Genomic DNA, 24,112 nt, shown 5'->3' with positions numbered 1-24,112 from the left:
TGGCAACACTTGGGGGCTGGCATGAGGTGTGTGCTGTCAGCTGCCTGGCGGAGGGACCCCATCGGCCTACTATTGAAGAGTTTCTGCATTGCTGTCATTCCTGCCGTGGGTAGCTGATAGCAGCACCGAGAGGTAAGACAGTGGCTCTCTGTGCTGTCTGCGGACCAGCCTACGGCATTTACAGTAGGATTTGTAAGCTGGATATAATGTTGGTGTTGACAATGTGTTTGATGTTATTCATTTGCCATCTTTTGATTGCCTGTTGCCACTGAAGTCAGGGACGGTCATCACACGTCTGACAAGGTAAGAGAGAAAGAAAAAACAAATCCTTTTGTTTAGATTCATTAAAATCTGACTCTCTTGTCTTTTATATCATAGTCAGCTTAGCCTCTCTCATAATAACTGGACTATTTTGACAATAACACACACTGAAATGTTCTTTTTTAGTGATGTGGTGATGTGACTTTTTATCAATCAAGTGATACTCTCACAGTTTTTTTCATTGCTCACTTACTCTGTTTGCAGATGGCAGGAGGAATCTTCACAAACCTGGACAACCTTTGTAATGTGGATTGTAGTAATGTCCACCCCCTGGTGTGTCACCTGTGCCACGAGCAGTACCAGACGCCCTGTTTGTTGGACTGCTACCACATCTTCTGTGCCCGCTGTCTAAGCGGCCGGACCAATGACAGCCGTCTCAGCTGCCCCCTCTGTGGGTAAGAGACGTGAGCACTGTGACGTTGAGCGGAGTCGATGTAGATGATCAATCTTGAAAGCGATGGAAAGTCTGTGTTCTACGTTCTTTATTCTCCACACTAAGATTGCATTTAAACAGAGGCACATCTCTGACACTTCCTCAAATACATTTTTAACTTACCTTAACTTTACCTTATACTGTATATTAACAATAATGGAAAGAAAAGGTTTAAATAAAGTTCCTGAGCAAGAAAATCAGGGCTGCACAATTAATCAATATGGCCAAGTGCAACATCCAAATCACAGGAGCTGCAACTTTTTTTTGATAAATGCAAAATGTGTCACAGCATACTCATCATTAATGAAGCACTGTGATGCGACAGAGACGCCCGGCCTACATTTCATGTTCTCCAGATACAATGGAACAATCTTGTGAGGTGCAGAACTGCAAAAATCATGTCATTTTTATGTTTTCTTCAGTGAAAATGAAATGCAAAAATTAGAACAAGAGGATTTGTTTGGTTTATTGTTCAGCCATACTAGAAATGGACGTTGAACACAGTGGTTGCTTTGCCCCAAAGCATTTAATCAGAATATGAGTGGTGTAGACCTTTGAACGGGTTATCAAAGGTTTACACCACCTGCCTCGAGCTGACTGAAAATACATTCAGATGGGGACGGATCTCTTCTGATTGAGGTGTTTACATGAGGCATTTTTATCCTGATTGGGCGTTTATTCTGATTATTGGTGGGATATTAGGGTCCATGTAAGCGCAGCTAGTGATTTAGCGTCTGCTTATGATATCAAAGCCTGGATATCACACCTACAGTCCTAAGCCTTAAAGTCCAAAACAAACTAAGTATTGAGGCCAAAGGTGAAGGACTGCCTGTTTTGGTGTCCTACTCAGTTTGGATTACAACCTCACACGGCTTGTGTCATGATATAATGTGTCGATGTAACGACCAGGTGATCTCCAACGTCTCAAACATGATTAAGCTGTTTCGTTTCCAAGAGGAAAATATAATATTGCCCCCTGAGTCCCTGTGGAGGGTCAGACGTTTTATGTGAAAAGCCAAATTTTTCCCACAGGCCCCAGTTTTGGGCAGCATTGCTCAAAGGGATTCGTTCCACATAAGTTGATTAGTAGATTGGTTTGGTTCATGCAGGAGATTTGAGGGGAATCCCATTGGTTTCAGAGAGCATCAAGTCTTGTCTGTTTTGGTTTGAGGGTGCTGCTCAGCGAGTGACCCGTTGCTGGCCTGGTGTGGGTAGAGCAGGCCTGAGTGGCTGGAGCAGCTGCAGGGTCATCCCGGTCTCTGATTTAGTCCTTGGCCCCGGCGCTCAGCGGGGCCGGCAAGTTCTTCTAAGACCAGTCACACAGCAAACAAAGCATACTGGTATTTGGCAGCGGTGCCAGCAGCTTAGGGCAATCAAAAGCAGTCACATGATACCAATCCATTTCATCCCCTATTAAGGAATGACACGTGGTTAACAGTCACCTTCAAGTCTGCAGTGTTAACTTTCCCCCCATCAGAGCACACGGGGATGTACAGTATAGAACAGGATGTCTAATGCAAGTTGATTTCGCCAGGAATCTTCTCTTCTGGGTCAGACGCAGCTTGACCCAGATTCCTCTTGTGGGTGGATGAAGAAAGTCAAACAGTCATGCTGAGTTTCAAGGAAAACAAGGATGCAAAACACGAAATGCCAATATGAATGAATACAAACAAAACCATTAAAGGGACGATAAAAAGAAAACACCACATAAGAGGCACTAGAGACAAAAAGAACAAGAACAGTGAAAAGAATAAAAGGATAGAAAGACTGAAAGGAATTAAAAAATACGACTCCACACATAAAAGCAAGCCTATAAAAGTCAGTTTTACGAGGGGATTTAAAAGAAATTATTGATTCTCGGAGTCTTATCTCTGCAGGTAGGTTGTTCCCAAGCTGAGGGGCCCTGATGGCAAAAGAACAGTCGCCTTTAGATTATAGGCTCGACTTAGGGACGACCAGAAGGGCCTCACCTGAGGATCTGTGTCTGCACACAGGCTCTAACAGGGTCAGCATTTCTGCTGTGTATTGCTTAATAATGCTCGCACAGCCTTTCAAAGTGCAATTAACCTTTTAATTCTCAAGAATATTCAGACAGATCTGGACAATATCTGAGGTGTCAAACAACCTGATGAAGGTCTGAAGGTCCGAAACAAACTCGGACGTGGTCACTGTGAGCTACAGTTGCTTCACACATCACAATGGCTTTTTTATGCACTTATTACCTCCAACAAGGAGGATAAACGAGCAGATCCAGGAATTATTTCTCACATTCTTTAACATTGTGAGAAAGACATTTTTGTTAGCTTCTCAGGGATTGATGCATAGATATTGACGAAAAAATCTGGTGTATTTAGGTGGCTGGTATCTGTGAGTGAGGACAATTTGATGCAGATCCAAATAAAAATCCAGATATAGAGGATTTAAATATGTTTTATTTGATATTAGATCAGGCATGATTGAATTGAAGGGGACTGTTGGGCCTTGGTGAAGGTATGCACTCCACAGTCTGTTTGCTACTGTGATTTGATGTTGTTGTCCTGTCAGGTGCTAGATAATGCTATTCAGCTGTGGCTGGGTCTGACTTATTATCAGTGTGACTTCCTAGTTGAATAAAGATTTTCTATACATTTTTTTTTTTAAATCATCCCTGAAGAGCAGCTCCTGGGTTCTGATTCTGCTCAGTCACACGTATGTCTTCTTAAAAATAAGTGTTTCTGCTGAGGCGTGTATGTTTGAATTCATATTTAACTCAGATTAAATATACTGTGAGCTAATTATCGTGCATTAAATAGAATAAAATTAGAGACAAACTGGCTGAACCTCAGGCGACTTCCACATTCATCTGCCTCATAGCTGTTCGATATGACCCTATGTTGAGGTAGATAATGCATAGCTGTGTAAATCAAAGTAAAACCAACAGCAGTGCTTTTAATCAGGATACAAGGTGCTGAGAACTGAGGTGGGGAAACCCAGGAAATCACGAGTTTTCTATTGAAATAACCCTGTGGGCACCGAGCCACTGTGCTCTGCTGTCTGGTCTCAGGCTACAGGGGCCCGCTGCTACTATTTCTATCAGCAGCAGCAGCAGCTAACAGCTGCTCACTCAAGAACCATGTAATCTAGGAATCCACTACTCTGCTATTAGTAGAACACAATAGATCCCTGTTGCTATGAAAACCAGATAAAAACATTCACAGCAGACAGGAGAGAGGAACGTTTGTGTCACTGCAGCTGAATGAGAATGAGGCAAACAGCTTTATGTTTAAATCTAACAGGCCTGTGTAAATGAGGTTAATGTGACGGAAACTGGACCTGGCAGCTGCCCCTGTTCTTTTCTAGCTGACATTTAATGGACCTCAAGAGGGATTTTTAACTCTTTGGGTTAACAAGAACTGGCTTATCAAAATCTAGACTTAGTTAAGCTTTTGTCTAATAAACAGAAAGTTAATAGGCAACTGTTTTATTTTTCAGTCAAGCAATGTAGCTTTTGTTCTCTGGTTTCAGACTCTCAAATGTTTTGCTGTTTTCTTGTTATTTTATTCTTTTATTGTATGTTTGGGTTTTAGATTGATGGTAAGATGATACATCTCCTTCAGCCTGTGTATTTAATATATACAAAGTTGTCATTATTATAGTTTTATGTACTTTTTTTTTTTTTATTTCATAGTACTTTATATACTTCATTCTGACTTACTCTTGTCATATTATCTTTCTCTATTTAAATCTTGTTCATATCTACAGTGTAATATTTCTATAATAGAAGGAGCAACTCCCCCACAGGGATCGTTAAAATACTTCTGATTCTGAATTTGTCACATTGAGCTCTGGTACATCATACTAAAGCTGGAATGACTGATTTATTAGTTTTCAGCAATTAAATTAATTGCCAGCGATTTTGATAATCAGTTAATCAGTTTGAGTCATTTTCTGAGGAATAAAAGTTAAAATTCTCTGATTACAGCTACTTAAATGTGAATATTTTCTGGTTTCTCTAAGACATTAAACCGAATATCTTTAGGTTGTGGATAAAACAAGATATTTGAGGAATTACTTGCAGCCCCCCTAAATCTGGCTCCAGGCTTTTTCCACTACTTTCTGACAACAAAATGATCAACTGATAAAGGAAATAATTCGTTTAGTCGCAGCCCAAATATATAATTATATAAAGATGATCCTGCAGATACACACAGACTTTTGAATAATCTTAATAAGTCTTTGTTAAAAAAAATTCTGGCTATTCCTCAAGTTAATTATAAAAGATACAACCAGAAAATTCCTATCTGAAATTAATCTTTAATACAACATTAAACATTCTCTCTCAACATCTGCCAATTCAAAAGAGCAGAGCTAAACTATCAGAGATAACACTTTATTGAGATGATGTTATGCTAACAGGTGTATAAAAAGATTAATTTGTCACACAGTATGTGGTCTTCTGAGAGAAAAGAAACCTTTTAATCAGAGATAACAGAGCGCCATCTTCTGGGAAGTTGCAAGAATGCAACAATGAGGATTTAGCATCCATGTGAACAAATAAAGTTACATTTAAACAACTTAGAATCCCCGTCACCAATAATATACTGATGGAAACAACCAGTCACCCAGTTTTTAAACTTAAAATGTCTGAAAATATGACAAAATATGGAGCAATGTAATGAGACTGGGTTTCTGACAAGACATCGTCGACATATCGACTCATTTAGTCCTTTCAGCTCACTTTTCCTCCTCATATCCCTCAGTCTTCATGTCATTCAGGCCGAGGTCTTCGTTCTGCTCAAATGTGCGGGTGTACTTCTCCGTAGTCATCTCAGGATCTTCTTCTGGGGCGTACACATTCTGCAGATAGCTGTTCCCTGCCGGGTCGTCCAGGACGAAGTGCACATCCATTTCTCCAGCCATAATTTTGTCTATCTTCTCCCCAAACTCCCTCAGCTTCTGCATCCGGTCTGTAGTGCTGCTGTCACCGCAGACGAAGGGGTTTTTGGAGACGATCAGATCTTTGATGTCCTTCAGCAGCCCCTCCAGGGTGGTGAACTTCCCACCCACGGCTGCCATCCCCAGCTCGAACTCCAGCTCCGGGATAAAGATGGAGCACGTCTCGGACTTGAGCACGTCTCGGGTCATGTCCGAAGGGTCAGTGATGTGCAGGGTGATTTTGGTGCCCAGCTCTTCTGTGGCTCCACCTGATTTCACCTCATTGGTCCTGTGGCCACAGCTGTCGCAGTTTGTGGCCATGATGATGACCTCCTTGAAGTGAGGGATCTGGACGAGCTTCATGTTGGTGGAGGCTGGCGCGTTGCAATTTGGGCAGTTGGTGTCGAAGACCAAAACCTCACTTCTCATGGCCTCCAGGTCGTTGCCAGCAGGTTCCTCGTCCTCGCCCAAGTCATCCTCAGCCTTCAGTCCCAGCTTGATGTCCTGCTCCACCGTCCGCTTGAACCTGGACACGGCGAGAGCCTCGTCTTTCTGAGGGGCCACTGGATTTTCCACAAAACTGTTGCCGGATGGATCCTCAATCACAACGGTGAACTCGTTTTCAACCTCTTTTAACTTCTTGAGCTTCTGGATGAATTCATCTATTTTGTCAGCCACCTCTGGGTGAGTGGCTCGCCTGACAGGTTGTTCCTGTTCCAACCCTGCAACCGCTCGGTCCAAGAGACCCTCGATGGTGGACAGTGCACCTTTCTGAGTGAAGGGTGGGATTTCAAAATCCAGTTCAGGGATCCTGGTGGTCGCGCTGTCTGCTTTCACAACCTCACGGTTCAAGTCCTTTCTTGTCTTGACTTTCAGGGTGTAACAAATGCCCTGATCCTGAATCCGGCCTGCGGACTGGATTTCCGTGTTGGACCAGTGGCAGTGAGGGCAGCTGAACGAGCTGACGATTATCTCTTTGAAGAAAGGGATTTTGGTCAGAAGTAAACGCGTCGTACCGTTCTTGTAGCAGTTCATACACAGGCTCTCGATCTCGGTGGGCTCCCAGTCGTCGTTATCGGCGCTTATATCCGTGAACAGGCTCCCGCCGCGCACACCGTCCTCGGAGATAACAGACATTTTTTTTTGGACGTCGTAAGTGTTTTTCTCGGTGGACAAACTCTTTAATGAAGTCCCGCTTCTTGCTCTGAGGTGTGTTCTGCTGGAAGTTTCCAGATGACAGCTCGTTCAGACTTGCCCTGACGCTTTTACACACGCTTGTCCTGTCGAGCTTCACAGCCACTTCCGCCTTCCGCCTCCTCTTCTTCTACGGTGGAGGTGTCACGGACGTCTCTGCTGCCCCCCTCAGGTTCTCTGCAGTACTACAGCTGAGTCTCTGCAGCAGACAGGGCAGTCAGACAAGTTTTAAAACTAATTTAACCTGTTTGGGAGGTTATTTATTCGATATTTGCACTACACTGGAGATAAACTGCAACTTTCTTCTATTTGTTATGTTTTTGCACAATTTCTATTTATATGTATCTTTGTATATCGCCTTTACATGTGATTAGGGTTGAAACAGTATGAGACTTTCACTGTACGACAGTGATCTCAGAAAATATCACGTTTTCAAGATATCATAGTAAATGGTGTTACTTATTATGATTATTATTATGATTATTATTATTAGTCAAAGTGACCCTGAGTCAGTAAAATAATGTATTTGTTATATAATTTTACAAAATATTATGTCCTGACAGACACAAAATATGTTGTATATATTTTTAATAACACTAATATGATAGATAAGCAATGTACACGGTATGATAACCGTCAGTTTCCACAACACGTTCTACCTTGAAATTGGTATATCGCAGCAACCCTACTCATGTTGATCACTTTTGTTTTTTCTTTTTCTTGTTTTTCCTTAAACTTTGCTTGGCAACGGTCTCAGTGTTGCTGGATTACTCAGGAACTCTGAACTCTTGAAATACAGAGTATAAAATATGAACTATCCATAAATAAAAGAGATACATTTTAAAGCTCTTCCAGACATGTTCTAAGGTGTAGACAAATATTCAGATGTAATATTTTGTTTCCTGCTTGTATGTACACACCTTAAACTCAGATTTAAGGTGAGCACAGAGACACAGTATTGCATCTGCGGATGAATGAACAGCCTATTAATGTCAAACTTTGTGCATTCATCACTCTACACAGCGCAGGTCAAAAATCCAAGTGAAGTAACAAGAAAAAAAGTGCCAGTCGAACTAATTTGGTGCGTAATGTCATGATTTTCTCTGAACAATCACTCAGGCTCTCTGAATGTCTGTCTTTGCCACAGTTACCCATCCGTAGTAAAAGGGAATAGCACCCTCCCTCCAGAGGACCGTCTGCTGAAGTTTCTGGTGGACAACAACGGAGACGCTGAGGAGATGGTGCAGTGTGCCAACTGTGACCAAGAGAGTAATAACAAGGTACAACCTGACAGACAGACAGACCCACAGACATTAGAAATACATAGGACCAGGGTATGTAGTACCAGGGAACATAGGACCTTGGGAATATTGATATGCTCCCAGTATTGTATGTGGCTGATACTCAAAGATTTTGTAATTTGTTGGTTGTTATAGCATCTTTAATAAATGAGACAGTCCTGGTGGACATTGGTGTATCATACTACCACTGGGGAGCGCTAAAATCAGAACATTTAAACTACACACACATTGGCTTCATTGCAGGTATGTTTTTAATCAAATATTGCAACAGAGAACATGTGTAGCCTTAAAAAAACATAAAATAACAAAACTATCTTCCCACTCTGCCTTTCAGCTGCATTGTTTATGCTTTTTTTTCCTCTCATACAGGACACAGGGGTGATGTACTTCTGCAACACTTGTAGCCAGCCACTGTGCGGCACCTGCAGGGAGCTGACTCACAAGGCCAGAATGTTTTCCCACCACGAGATTGTATCCCTCGCCAAACGCACCAAAGCTAAACACAGGGATTGCTGTGAGTGCCACCTGTAATTAACTCCAGGTGTAAAAGCATGTTGCTCACGACAGGTGTAGTCCCTCTTTTGCTTTTTTAAGGATTTCTTAACAAAGCGGTATGAAAGGCAACTTGTGTTTGTATTCTGAAAAAAATCCAAATTTTGAAAACACAGAATACACTAGGAATACACTCCTGTGGATTGAAGTTAAAAGGCGCCTCTGTCTCCGCAGCTCTCCACGAGGAGCCCTACATCCTGTTCTCAACAGAGAATCAGTCTATGCTTTGCATCAAGTGCTTCAGAGACATGCAAGTGTGAGTGAATACGCTACACAGAATTTACGACTGTCGGCAGTCCTCTCATCTTCTCTTCTACACGTTAAATAAGCTGTTTGTTTACCACAGGGAGAGTCGGACTCACTGCATTGATATTGAAACAGCTTACATGCAGGGCTGCGAGATGCTGGATCAGGCTGTGCTGGTGAGAGACTCCTGTCTGTTCATCTACACATTTGGCATCATGAATAATTCAAGCACTCAGCAGTGGTGATGATATTGTGAGATGTGGTGCAGGTGTGCTTTGAATTTGTGCAGCTCCTCACCTGCAATTTGTATAAACAAACATATAAATGAGGATTGTTTTTAACAATGTTTTGATCACTGCTGAATCAACTGGAGTCAAATACAAATATTTAGTATAATTTCACTGCTCATTTTTGTTTTATACCATTGCTGCTTTGGGTTGTCCTGAAGCTTACATTGATCTTTGATTGTATATCTGACCAGCAAAATAGCTTCAACTCTGCTTGCTTGTTTCGACTTGAAGTTCTGATTATCGTTCTCATGACAAATGTGCAGCAGTGCCATTGACAACGTGGCCTTTAAATGACAGTGAGCCTCCTCCTCCTCCTCCTCCTCCATCTGTAGGTGGTGAAGGAGCTGCAGACTTCAGCTCGAGAGGCAATCGTTCTGCTGAGAGCGATGATAGGAGAAGTGTGCCTGAATGTGGAGGAAGAAGAGAGTGCAATCTGTACTCTGTTCAACAGCTTGCAGGTTATATAATGATCCTGATGTGATGTATTTTCACAACTGTTGTTTTTCATTTAATTAAAAGAATAACTGCTGCATGCTTACTTAAAAACCACACATTTCTTTAAATGGACAATAATTTGAAAGGGCAGAAAGAGACAAATACCTTTAGTCAGTTTAATAAGAATATAAGAAATGACCAGTCAAAATAATTTGGAAGCAGAGCATCGAGCTCTTTGCAGATTTAAATAGGAACAGGTTCAAGTTCAGTGTCAAGTGCAAAATAATGTTGATAACAAGCTGGAATTAACAGCCCACTGAGCAAAACACATCCAAAAGACGTCAATTTCACGTCTTTGTCAAACGTTCAAATGACGTCCACTGACGAGCCAGAATAAAAGTTTTTGCATTGTTTTTTTTAAAAGTCTTTTTCACTTTCACTATCGACATCCTTACAGGGTGCCCTCTTAGCTCACCTGGTAGGGTGTGCACCCCATGTATTGACATTAAAACCGAATTCCTCAATTCCACCCCGTGGCTGACTTGAAGTGAGTCTATGGACGTCATAAAAACTAAAGATTTTAACCACAAGAGGCTGTCTAAAATTACGTCTTCAAAATGTTCATTTTGAACCCTGTGAGGATCTCAGTAGACGTCAGTAGAGAATGTTAAAAAATGTTTCTAAAAAGACTGCGCCAAATTTCTGGCTCCTCAGGGGACGTCTTTTGATGTTGAACGTTTACCAACGATGTTAAATTTTTGATGTGTTTTGCTCAGTAGGAGGCATGCTGCTTTATTAAAGCTATTATTAAATCTTCAAAATAGAACAGAATAGATAAACTTTATTGTCCGTCCCAACAGTGACAGAAATTCTCCTTTGACAAGGCTCAACAATACACGATTCATGATTCACATTTAAAACACACACAAGATAGAAATAGACGTTTGTCTAGGCTTAGAGCTATTGGAATTACAGAATATAAACTGAGCACACTATGAACTGAGAAATCACACTTCAAACCGATATTAAACCAATATAAAAGCACGTTCCTAAAATATTTAGAGCCCAGTTGAATCGTTGTGGTTCAATAATGAGATCAGGTCATTTACACATTTCTGGACTGGAAAAATTCAAAATCAGAGGTTATTAAAAACGTATTATTCCCTGTCATACGACACTGTGAGGATATCAACTAAATTAAAGATTGGATTGATTGATTATTCTTCTTTTAGGGCCAAAACTAAGTCAACTCCACAGAATTGGAGAAAAGAGACGGCACATCAAATATACAAGTATATTATAAATATTTTTAAAAAGCATTAAAAACGCATGTCACCTTTAAAATATGTATCATGTTTTTCTGGTAACATCCAGTAACACACATGTACTATGGACTATGGACAGCTACCAACTACAAGCTATACCCAAAACATATCTCTGTCTCTAATGTTATTCAGATCTCTTGGCGTTGAACACATAAAAACTCTCCTTGTGGTCAAATAAAGGTTTAATAATGATCCTAAAAATTCATGTCCTCTTCTCATCTCGGGGCTCCAACATGCTTGATGGAGGTTTTTTTAACGTGAGGAAGATCTGAATGGGATCAAAACATTGTCCATTTTAATAAATGTGTGGTTTGTGGAGTCAGCGTGCAGGCGTTACTCTTTTCATAAACCATTGCAAGAATCACCATCATCATTTTTAAACAGCAAGCGAAGAAGCATCTCCAAATACATTTTGGACTTTTATCTAACTGACCCTAGCAAATGATTAGATTCACTACATCAGCACCATTTACACTGTTTGGCCACTGGATGTCTCTGTTAACCTAATTGTGAGAAGAGAGCGTACTTTGTTTGCATAATGAACAATCAGAGAGAGCAGACGCCGCACTGTGGTATTCACACTAGTTTTTTCTCCCCACAATCTTGAAAATTCATTAGATATAAGAGAGCTCAAGGCCATTTTCACAGCAGTGTAAGGAATAAAAGGGGTGTGTTTTCTCTGTTCTCTGACAGGAAAAACTAGCAGAGAGGAAGAAGATTCTGCTGAAAGCAGCTCAGAGGTAAAATTGAATATATAAAGATTAACAGTTATTATGTGAAAATGCTCTTTTGTTGCCACAAAAGCTGGCGCCACAATATTTACCACACTGAACGCTATTATCCTGCTGTCACCAGGTCACTTGATAGTTCTCCCATGTTATTATGCTGCATTGTGCTCAGGGTGATGAACAGCAGCACCCTGTTTGCTCTGGAATAATCTGACTTCTCACTAAACACATTTTCATGGGTGGTTTTCACTTCCACAAAGCACGGTACTGAATTAAAACCGCTTCAGTAGGATTAAGACTTCAAGCCAGTGGTTGCAGCTTGTGCCTGGATCCAATCAATGAAAAGGAAGCCAAGTGAAAGTATTAATAGACAAATATACAGGATGTTAAATGACAGACGTTCTCAAGTCCTGAGTAACAACAACATTAAGAGCTGCAGGAAAACCTGGTGCAGTCAGTAGATTTCCTCCAATTTAAATAAAACCCGAGCACAGATAGCACATTTAGCACCTGCTATTGAAAAAGGAGTAACTTGTGTCCATTGCAGCACCCTAATGTGGTTTTGAGCCATTTTCAACACAGCATACTGTCTTGAGAATAGGATCAAAACTTTTTTTTTTTTTTATTTGGGACATCAAGGGTTGGATTATTTTCATTGTCGACTAATCAAAGGACTATTTTCTCGATCTATAGATTAGTTGTTGGTCTATGAGATGTCAGAAGATGCTGAAAAATGTCGATCAGTGTTTCCCAAAGCCCAGGATAACGTCCTCAGATGTCTCGTTTGATCCACAACCCAAAGAAATTCAGTTTACTGTCACAGAGGACAGTTTTTTTTTTGCTTTAAAAGTTACTGAAATTGATTAATTGATGGCAATTAATTTAACAGTTGACAACTAATCAGTTTAATCGATTATTCTTCGCAGCTCTAGTGGCAGCCTGCCATGACACTTAGTAGCTGCTTGGTTGTGCAGAAACAAGACAGTAAAGTGACAAAAATAATTAAGAGGTTACTTTGCAAAAAAGCAAAATAATGACAGCCTCCCAAACCATTAATTCAGCATTAACTCATAAGTTCTCAGCCTCTAGAATGATTAAAAATCTTACGTCCCCTCAGCAATCATTAAAGTTTGATTTAATGCCATCCAAGGTCTGCAGCTAATTAGTCTCCACGATCAAATTATTGCACATCAATTACATTTTACCGAAGATTAATGGCTTATATGTGGTACTTGAATACAAACAGAAATAAAATGTATTTTATCTCTTCCTCTGCTTTATCCGTGAATCTGCAAACTACCATTTCCAAAACAGCGAGAGCTCTGAATGACCATTTCTGTTGTAAGTGTGCTCTCCATGTGTGCGTATTCGTGATTGAATGAGAACAATTCTGTGCATGTGAGTGAGTGTATCGAGTTGCACTCTGTGGGGATCTTTAATGAGATTTTTTGTGCCCACTGTCCTCCATCTCTCCCTCTCTCTCTCTCTATCTCGAACTGCCTGGAAGCGGTCCAGTGGCTGGGTTCCCGGAAGGGTGTTAAAGGCTATTTATGTCGGGCTTTGTGTGTCCGGACCTGCGTCTGTGTGTTTGTTACAAACAGAGAAGACAGATAGATTAGCTTCTGGAAATATGGAGTATGTTGTTTGTGGTTGCACCTCCCCGAGCTGAATCCTCTGAGTATTTCGGCATGCGGGGATGTGAAGGTGTAGCGTTACATGTTTGTGTGTTTGCCTATGTGTGTGTTTGCAGTCAACACGAGGAGAAGGAGAAAGCACTGAAGGAGCAGCTCTCACACCTTACTGCCCTCCTACCAACCCTCCAGGTAGAGTGAAGTAAAGACCTGATAATAAATCACAATAACCAGCAAGAAAAAACACTGCTGCTGACATATTCTGCTCATAATACCTTCAAAAAAATACACAGATCCTTTACTGAAGCAAAGACCTTCATTCAGAATCTCTAGTTAGTAATAGTACAAAAGTATTATCAACAAATATGTACTTAAAAGGGCTCTGTGGTACTTCAGTGTTGTGCTGGAAGCTGGTTAGTTCATGTTAGAGGAATCCAAATGTTGGCCACTGTTACTCTCCCTAAGTGGGTTGGAGAGAGGCACTGAGACGAGCCACATGAGAACGTGCGTAAAGTCACATCCAGTGGACTGTCGCAGAAAATCTGACCTGAGCCCTTCACAAAGAAATCCACAGTCCAGCAGCATTAAACAACTTAAACAAAACCCCCACAGGCTTGTACAGACAACCAAGAACAGACGGGGAAGGTCTCATTTTTCATGTCATGTTACAATCGGCTCACATGTGGCCAATAAAAAAGTGATTAGTACGTGTCAATAGCTACGAATTGTTAACTAGAGCCCCTTTACAGCATCATGTAAAGTATCAGTCAAATGTAACTGAGATAAATATATAAACAATATAAGTTAGTTTTAACTACTTTATGTGCACAAAGGGGCACGAGATGAATCTGAGAGATCATGAGAACAAACAGAGTTCTGATACAAATATATATATATATATTTTAAACTTTCATTTAATCTTTTTAATTGGTTTTAAAGATTTTTAGTTTAAAGGTGAAATAACTGTGTGGTGGAGCTGTGAACAACTCTCCTGCCATCTGAAGCAAAACAAGTAGCCAATAATGTTGGGAACAGCTGCTTTAATCTTAACCAGTGAATTGTATTTTTTAAGATTAATATGTGTTTCTGAAGTAACTCCAGATGTCAGATAGATGTGGTGGAGCAACAAAAACAATCCTATCTATAAAGTGAAGTATAATGTAGCATAAAATGAAAAGGCTCAAGTAAAACTACTTAGTTACTTTCTACCTCAGCCTGTACCTCTATACTTTTAGGAATAGACTATAAAGGACTGTGCTGTTAGTCGTGGGATGTTTCTAATACCATTTAATCTCAATTTCTTGTCTGTCGGTGTCTCATGTTCCATGCCGCTTGTTTGAAATCTGACCTTTTAATCTCTGATGGTTTTAGGTTCACCTCTTCACCTGTTCAGCCTTCCTCAGCTCAGCCAACAAGTTTGAGTTTTTGGACATGGGCTACGTGAGTACAGCCTCATCAACTACAAACTGTGTTTTAGATCTATATTTTTGGATAATATGACATATGTGGGTAAAAAAGGAGTGACCAGACGAGGAAAAGGAGAATTTAAAGAAATTATCAGACAAAATAGAGATAAAAGGATGATTCATGTGTGTGATATATATCGGTGAATGACACTTAATCAGTGATTGTAGCAGCGCCGTGCCCTCTCTCTAAGAACAAAGTTTACTCTGAGGAAGTTTTCTTGGCAAGAGAGAAGTTAACAGTATTAGCTGAACTGCATTGGCCTTTCGACGGAGGCTGTCCATAATATCTCAGCGAGGTGAAGCAGGTCACTGAATCACACCCCGGATGTTCTTGCTTACACAGCAACTCATGGAGAGGCTGAAGAGGATTGTAAAGCTCCCTCATCGACTGAGACCGGTGCAGAGCAGCAAAGTGAGTAGAAGCAAGCCTTCATGCAGAGCTGGAAAAGGTTACAGTCAGAATGTAATCCACTGCAGTACTGATTAGTGGTTTCACTTGTTCCCAGTGCTGTTCCACCGGTTTTTCTTCGGTGGCCCTAAAGCCCAGAACTAATTTTTCTTGTGAGAAAGTTGAGTTCAGTGCCTTCTCATAAGAGCTTTATTAAGGGAGGTCACACATTAGTTAACATTAATATGATGAAACGGCACATCCAAGTTATGTTTTGTTGATGTTTCTCTGCTCATTTAGTTTGGGTTTATTTTCAATGTTTAAAAAATCAAACTCACTCTTTCTCTCTCTCTATCTTTTCTTTGAAACACTAAGGATAAGATAGCAGACACGTGCACATTATTGAAACTCTTTTGATATGATGATAAGACTAAATGACTTTCCTCCTTTCATTAGATCAACACAGACTACAGGAGTGAGTTCGCTCGCTGTCTGGAGCCCTTGCTGCTGCTGCTCGGCCCGCGCTGCCCTCCGTCTGTTTCCGGTTCGAGTGTTGCAACGAGGTGAGATCATCTCTCTGAATGTAAAGTTTTATTTTTACAACGTGCGTTCACCGCCTGAAATATCACCATGGCATTATTCGGATTCTTCCAACAAATCAAAAAAAAAAAGTCTGGGCAGAAAATTTCACACTTGCGAAGGATCCAAACTCAAAATCCCCAAATGGTTTGCGAGTACAGATGGCAGACAGCGATGACTGCAGTGAGAGGAAAGGAGGCGCCATGCTGAGTCGCACTATGGCAGTTATTCTGTCTGTGTCTGTGAGCTCTGTGCGCTGATATGTTTACGTAACTCACCTTGTCGCATGAGGGGCTGGGAAGGAGGCTGTCGATCCTGTTTTAGAAAGCTCTGCTTTTGTTGTGGCCGGGCCAGGAACACAGCAGATAACATGACGAGTCACTAGTGTAACATTTAATGTGTTTGCTCTTTGTCAACGCCGTATAGTCTTAGAGAACTACATCAACCAGCAGGAAATACAACCTTTATTTAAACACACATCACTGCTCGGTACAGAGAGTTTTGTCCTGACTGATTTGTTTCCACATCAGAGTCTCCCAACTGTTCACAGGTCCTTAAGCCCACCCACTAATGCCAACATACTGACAACTCTCTTTTCCAACTTGCTCAACGCCCTGCCAGTGCAAGATGCAAAGTGGGCAGGGATTGGTGGGCGGCCGGCTGGCACTATTTTTATCGTAATTTCACAGAACTCTCCAGGATTCATCTGGAAGTTGGCATGCAGGAGCGGTCGGTCGGGCCGCTTTGTTCCAGGCCGCTGATGTCACAGCTTTAGCACGGGCACAGTCTTTAATTGGCGTTTGGTGACGGGAGGACAGAAGCCGGGCGTGCAGAGGATGACATGTGTATGGCAGAGAGAGAGGGGTACATGTTGTAGACAGGTCCTCTGTTGCATCAACACTGGGCGAGAAGGCAGGAGTAAGAGCCTACCAGACTCCAGGTAAATTTATCTGTATTTTATATCAAGTCATTGCAGTTTATTGTCTTGGATCGAGTGTCATGAGAACATAAGTGCAGTGTGAACTCAGTTAATTCAGCTTTAGTTGTTGAATGTCTTGAATGTTTATGGTGATGGGTGGAGTGAGTGTGTTTTACAGACTGAATTGTGAGGGATCAGTTAAACGCTGGCTTTCTACTCCCTTTAGTGACTTTCAGTTGATGCCATTGACACCGTCGTTACAAAAAGTGCTCGACTCCGCAATTTTTCAAGTCCACTCGATCCTTCAGTCCACAGGCGGAGGAGGAAATGGGCTTTTACTCACCGTATGGTAGTTCAAAATGCAGCCCACATGGTGTAGTCTGCTACTCAGTGCGACTGGATGTGTTGTTGTGTCTGATATATCCTCAATTGCTGTCTGAAAGCTCCTTCCCCCCACTTGTTAGCCGCAAATCGAGCAGGAATTGGTGGACGGCCAGTTGGCTGGAACTACTATAATCATAATTTCACAGAACAGAAGTGAAGTTGTGCGGCCATGTTGTTTAGTACTACTTTAGCACTGGCTGTTTCTTTAATTGGCTGTGCTGGGACACAGCGTGGATGCTCACAGGACTACAGTCGTATGGAAATGTGAGGTCAATGAAGTCACACGTAGGCAAGTGGAGAATGGCTTCAGGGCAGTTATGCTATGTGAGGCATGAAGCCAAGACTGCGGTCCCACCAGAGCCCAGATAAATGTATGTTTATCTTGTTGTGTGGCTATGTGCTGTACATACATACCTTCACACGTTGGTTGAAGGTGTTGGTGAGGAGATGTGAGTGTTCTGAGTGACAGCAAGTGTACCGATTCACTTCGGGCACATGATATTTATAACAGAATATAACCTTCTTCTAATCAGGTCGTGTCGTTGCGATCGAGATCTCTTTGACGAGAGAGAACGGAGAAAAGAAAACAAACGAGACAAATACATGAGCAGACGATCAAACGCACGTGTAACACGTGTTTGTTCGGAATAATTTAGTTTCTCTCAAAAAGCTTCATGTGGTTACATTTAAACATGAACATACACTTTAAAGTCTGACTCAAGGAAGCTGATGACCTTAAAATTACCAAGTAAAGTAGATCCGTAATTTTAAGTTAAGTTAACTATTTAGCTCGTACAACTTAAATCTAATAGTCTAGTTTTCTTGGTTATTCTGAGGTAAACGGTTTTCTGACTTTTTAAGGTGTATTAAAAGATGAAGCCAGACGACCAGGAGTTGCAGCTTTGTCCAACATTTTCCAGCAAAGCTGTATTTATTGAAGAAAAAGACACTTAAGGAAAGAAATGTCAAGCAGCTGAAAGGCACTAAGTGTCCATTTTATTTGAAAGAATGATTTGTGCAAACATTTGACCCCCTTACTCACACTTTAACGGAGAGATGGAAACTACCATCGAGGTGTGCTTGAGTGAAGCACTTACCTCCTCTGGGGCAGTACAAGTGGCTGTGCTGAGAAAGAACCAGACATTAATGTGTGCAGCGTATGAGAATCGGTTTTATTGGCTCACTAAACAATACAGAACACGATCAAATGATTGTGAAAGCAGGAATATGTATTTTTAGATTAAATAATAAATAGTAAAAGTGTGCAAAGCAGTTAATATCTTAACAGATTACAATGTAAAAGTAGTGACGAGGTTTTAATAATGGAAATTCTGGACCAGGGGGACGTTCTGCATAAAATAAGCACACGATTCCCGACTGATTACAATGACAGAAAGCTCTGTCAGCGAGGACCTGGTGAAAAAAAATAGATTTAAAATTCTACGAATATTGCATTGGGTTCTGAGGGTTTTGAACATGCTGCACACGTACTACATTATAATATCTACACAGAGAGTACAGAGCTGGCTGTTCTGGATCAGTATCATTTTCAGTTTATCTCGTACGAGGCTTCAATCCCCCTGTGGTTTAAGTGGCAGGTGTTATCTGGACATTTAGTTCTGTTGGAGAAAAATGTCATTAAGCTCAGTTATTAATGAGAGAAAAAAAGGCAGTGTTTTTTTTGTTTCTCATCACCTCAGGCACCAGTCCCCCCTCTCCGTGTGCTGCCGCTCCCCGTCTCTCAGTGAGATGCCCCAGGGCTCTGTGTTCGGGCGAAGGCCCACCTGTCACCGCAACATCTGCACCAAGGTCCTCCTGGCTGAGGGGACAGAAACCCCGTTCACCGAGCACTGCCGCAACTATGAGAACACCTACAGGGTGAGTGCTGCGAGTGACTAATGATGTAGATTTACAGATCAACAGGACAACATTTCAACAAGACTTAAAAGAGTCTCTGGTGATGTTAGCAGGTCTGTGAGGCTGCATTTAGGATGTGATTTAAAGTAGGGTGACCATATTTTAAACCTCCACACAGTTGTACCACATAAATAATTTAATGGGGGACAATTATTTCTGCTGGCATACCTACTGAGCATGCCTCTCAACACCATTAACCTCCTGAAGCTTTTTTAGAAAAGACTGACTTTCATTTTGACACAACAGCTAACTGTTAGCATACTGAAAGGTTCTGTAGTTCTGCCTATCCCTTACCCAAACCCTCTCTACTACCCCATTCCCATCTCTCTTCAGTTATATTATCAAATAAAGCCATGAAAAGGCAAAAAAAACCTTTAAAAAAAAGAAAAGAAGAGCCACAAGCTACATAGCATATAAGTTTCCCCATGACTCATAGGCCAGTAACAGCCTTGACAATGACACACTGGCTAATTCACACACATGCAGATAAATCAGTGTTAAATTCAGACAGGTGGTGCATATATCATATAAGTCCATGTAAGCACCGAAAATTAGTAAAATATCATCAACTTTATTTAAATCAAGGTAAAAAACGGAACAATTTGGTAGTGAATGTTTACATTTTATGGTTTAACATAAAATAATTCAGACACCTAGCTTGAAACTAGGACAGTCTTGGAAAAACCGTGACCTCAGCTTACATCAGCATGCTAACATTCAAACAGTGACGATGCTAACATGTATGTTCACCATGTTGATGCCTAATTGAAATTGTTGTGAACATTTTCAAATTAGCACACAATTTAGCAAGAACTTGGTCATAAAGTACTGGACAAATTAAAGTTTTAACTTAATGATAGCGCCTGATGAAAAGTTATTACAGTTTACGAATGTTTGAAACAGATTCCCTTGTCATTTTGATTTAGAGTCACTGTTTCATACGTCCTTGGTGTAAACTTCTAAACTTTATATACACACATTGAAAAGAAATTACTGAGCCGTAGTTGTATAGTTGTATTTCCTTCAAGCAATTAACTCCAGAACACAGCTTTTTGCCACTTTATGGCTATTTTACATTGGATTGATGACACTCGTGGGACATAGAGAAGCTGCTTCAGTGTGTGAGATAAAGAGCCACTGAGCTCAAACTCTATGCACTTTTTTTTTTAACCTCAGTTCATGTCGAGTTCTGTGAAGCTGACACCACCTCTGATCCTCAAACAATGTAAAGACAGCTGCATGATTTCTTCTGAGGATTCCTCCTCGACCTGTCTAGTAGGCAACAAGGTTTTCACGCTCAGATGCGCTTCACCTGGCATCCGCAAACCCGTCAAATCTCTGCCGTTTTAAAGACATCAAAAACACCTCCTCAGTGTCGTATCTGATGCGCTGTATATGTGTGTGTTTGTAGACTTTCCAGACAGAGATTCAGAATCTGAAGGACCAGGTCCAGGAGCTGCACCGAGATCTGACCAAGCACCACTCCATCATCAACACAGATAAAATGGGAGAGATCCTGGACAGGTCGCTGCACATCGACAGCCAGATAGCCGCTCAGTACTCCACTGTGGAAACTATGAGAGTCATGTTTGAAGAGGTGTGTCAAATGATACTACCTTGATGGTTTGACCTTTAGCGTGTACCTGCCTCTGCCAGGAAGTTCTGACAAAAAGAAGTTTTTACATTTGGCCTCAGTCAGCACCTCAAGCTGCATACTAACAAGCTAGTTTTCAGCCATTTAGACTCCAAACAGAGACAACAAAAAAAAACATGGCATCACATATATATATTTTGGTTTAAAATACCTGATGTGGTCGCCACAAACGTGGCAGGAAAATGTCCTTGTAATGTTATTATTTAATGAGAATCATCTTTTCCTCGCAGGTCTGGGATGAGACTTTTCAGAGGGTCACTAATGAGCAGGAGATCTATGAAGGTAACAACAGTAATTCATATTTTTCTTCTCAAACATTTGTCTCTTTCTCTCGTTCTTATTCTAATCTCATTTTCTCTGTTTCCTGATTCCAGCTCAGCTTCACGATCTGATGCAGCTGAAGCAGGAGAACTCTTACCTAACGACCATCGCCCGACAGATCAGCCCCTACATCCTGTCCATAGCCAAAGTCAAAGAGAGACTCGAGCCCAGGTGTTGTAATCAGGGGATATGTTCTGCCCATATTGTCCATCTGCTGCCATATTGGTTGAAATGAAGCTCTTGTAGCCTGAAGTAGCTTTGAAATGAAGTACCACTTAATGAAGCGTGGGAGTGTATGTATGGTACTGAGCTGGATAAAGTAGATAACAACAACAAAACTGTTATTTTAATTATTAAGTGAGTTTTTGCAGATGTGTAGCTTCACTAAACAAAGTTAGTTCGTCTTTTTCGCGCTTTTCAAGCTGCTTTGTTTTCTTTTTACACAATAATCTGACTAAACTAGAGGTTAGAAAGGATCCATCTGATTATTTTCAAATCCTTCTGTCAACAAATGCCATAAAGAGACAAAGAACAACAGTAAATTATTTAGTATTCTCTGTGTTTATTCCCTCGTGCCACAGAGCTTCGCTGTTGTCAAAAAACTATTTAAAAACACCTCCCTGAGCCTCATTGTTGCGCTGGATGACATGTTCCTTCATTAACATGAACACGGGCACCGTGATTTATCTCCACTCAATTCCACAAACACCGTTCTGCTGCAGTAAACACTCACTGGAGCAGCAAATTTGTATTAATCCGCAGCTGAAAGTAGTCCCCAACGAATGCACTATTTACTCCTGTTTGTGTAATGTTTGTTAAAATCTACAGTGAGAAGATGTTTTCAGATTTTTTTCTACAAATAAAACTAAATATTTATGACCCGTTTTTAAAAGTTGACATCTTCAGTAGGAACCAGTTGGTTTGGAGCTGAGTGCAAAAGACAGTGTAGACGAAAAACTAACACATTGTTGGTTTTGTTCTCTGTGTGAGATTTGTTTTCAAGAAAGAAAATACACAATAACATCCATGTTGTCCTTTAAAAGCACTGACAACTCAAGATTTGTAACAAATTACAAAAATGCATTTTCTAGGTTTCAGGAGCCCAAAGAGCACAAAGACGACCGCACAGAGACAATGCTGAAAATCTATGAAGACAGCACAATCGCTAAAGACAGTCAAGACAGGTATTGACACATACTGTGCACAGCTGTCGTTTTTATACGTATATATATATAAAGCCTTGTGTTAATTTTTCAGTCATGGATGTCACAGTTGCAAAATGGTGAGGACCCAAATTCAGATACAGAAGCAGGCGAGTTGAAAAAGGAGGCGAGCTTTAATGAGAACTGATAGTCATAAACCAAAAATACTAAATCCAGAAATCGAAAAGGCAAGCAGCAAAGGCAGGCAGAATAAAGTCCAAAAAGCAATAAAGGCAATAAAACTGAAATCAATGAGTGAAAAACTAAACAAACTACGCAGACACGAGGAGCACGGGAAGCCACAGGTAGACACAAGAGGAGCACAGGACCAGACGACAGGTGAGACAAGCAGACGAACCAACAAAGAGTGAGGAGAAAACACCGGCTGTGTGTTACGGAGTGAACCACCACGTTCAATCCATATGATGATGATAATGATAATAATAAAAACGTTATTTTTAAGGATTGAACGTGGTTATTTTTAACAGACTTTTAACAAAAGTGCTTCACAAAGTGATAAAATTCAACATAACAATAATATTAAAATATAAATAAATAAAATGATTTAAAATTTAAATTCACACAGAGATACAAACTTTTTAAATAAAAGGAGATTTAAAAGCAGCGGTAGATTTAGCAAATCATGTATCAGTCGGTCGATGTTATCAGGCAATATTGGCTGATTGCAGATATATCAGTATTGGCTATTGGTTATTATAAAAACAACAAACAGAAAACAATGCTTGGGATAAATTGGGATTATTCAATTCCTAGTGAAGTTTACTGAAATGACTGGTGTCATTTTAGACAATAAAGTTTATGTTTAACTGTAAAATATCTTTCCTCTGTTACACATCTTAGTCACATAACTACATTTGAGGAATCAGTGCTAAAAATGTGTACATATCAACCAGTATATTGATATTTTTTTACTTCCTTATATCGATATCGGCACCAAAAATCGAGTAGCGGTTAGGCTCTAGTTTTTTGGGGCCTGGACTGTAAGAGCCAGATCACCCTCAGTCACCAGTCGGTCTCTGGGAAAGATCAGAAAACCAACATCAGCGGATCTAAGAGGGCGTCAAGGCTCATAAAGCTGTTTCTTGATATAATTAGGGGCCTGGTCACAAAAAGCCTAGAAGGTCGTCAATAAAATGTAAAAAAAAATAACCCATCAATGTGAAAATGAATGGAAAGTCAATGCAGGGAGGCCAGAATTTAAGTTATATGTGACGGTTATTTTTATGTGAAAGACACAAAAGAATCTGTCAAAAAAAGTCAACCAGTCATATAAAATGTCTGAACGTTTCTCACATAACAGCCTAGGTCAGGTAGTAGCTGCCATTCAGATAGAAACATTTATTAAACATGTTTCCCTGTGTTGGACTCTTGACTGAAGCACCTCATTTATTGTGTCTTGGCAGTAACAACCAGACTTGTGTGACAGACCAGGACAGAGACAAGAACAACCGCCCGCTGATCCTCGACTCGGGGGAGAGCTCTGTCAAGACCAACCGTCCTGGCAGGCAGAGAGTTCCCACAGAGACGACGTCCAGCCACAATGAGATGCCTTCATAAACACCGTGTCGTCCCCCCCTGTCCACTCCCTGTGCCTTAAATCAACCGTAACAAGCCCCGGGATGGTGTGTGACTTCATCTGTCTAGAAACTGTACATAACGTTTTCTCAGCGGTGAGGAGCTGTCAGCAGCTTCAAGGTGAGCCCCTTTGATAGACAGTGGATGTACAGACACGGAGGACTCACTGCTATCAGTCAGAGCCGGGCGAGGACATACAGCAACAACAACATCGTAATGAATTTGTTTTATTTAAGTGTCACGGACGACTTCAATGAGAAAACAAGAGTGAATCGCATCTCACTTTCCTGGATTTGTTCCTGCTGTTGTTGTCAGT

At 40.9% G+C, this 24,112-nt stretch overlaps 2 protein-coding genes across 2 annotated transcripts; one reads left to right on the top strand and one right to left on the bottom strand.

Moving 5' to 3' along the window:
- Positions 1 to 48: 48 nt before the first annotated feature.
- On the top strand, positions 49 to 24,101 carry rnf207a (ring finger protein 207a). Its single transcript, XM_073469069.1, has 19 exons — positions 49 to 132; positions 275 to 303; positions 526 to 716; positions 8,010 to 8,142; positions 8,533 to 8,677; positions 8,890 to 8,971; positions 9,062 to 9,137; positions 9,584 to 9,709; positions 11,705 to 11,751; positions 13,490 to 13,562; positions 14,742 to 14,810; positions 15,180 to 15,248; positions 15,681 to 15,787; positions 18,807 to 18,984; positions 20,435 to 20,620; positions 20,908 to 20,959; positions 21,052 to 21,169; positions 22,090 to 22,182; positions 23,625 to 24,101. Exons 3-19 carry the CDS (start codon positions 526 to 528, stop codon positions 23,776 to 23,778), a joined length of 1,899 nt encoding a protein of 632 aa, XP_073325170.1. The 5' UTR covers positions 49 to 132; positions 275 to 303; the 3' UTR covers positions 23,779 to 24,101.
- On the bottom strand, positions 5,183 to 6,964 carry zpr1 (ZPR1 zinc finger). The gene has a single exon (XM_073468225.1). The coding sequence runs from the start codon at positions 6,803 to 6,805 to the stop codon at positions 5,468 to 5,470; it is 1,338 nt and encodes a 445-aa protein (XP_073324326.1). The 5' UTR covers positions 6,806 to 6,964; the 3' UTR covers positions 5,183 to 5,467.
- Positions 24,102 to 24,112: the final 11 nt, after the last annotated feature.

This window comes from Pagrus major, chromosome 6 (assembly GCF_040436345.1).
Source record: "Pagrus major chromosome 6, Pma_NU_1.0".
Classification (NCBI taxonomy): Eukaryota; Metazoa; Chordata; class Actinopteri; order Spariformes; family Sparidae; genus Pagrus; species Pagrus major.
The sequence above is the reverse complement of the archived record's forward strand: the minus strand, read 5'-3'. Positions and strand labels throughout refer to the sequence as shown.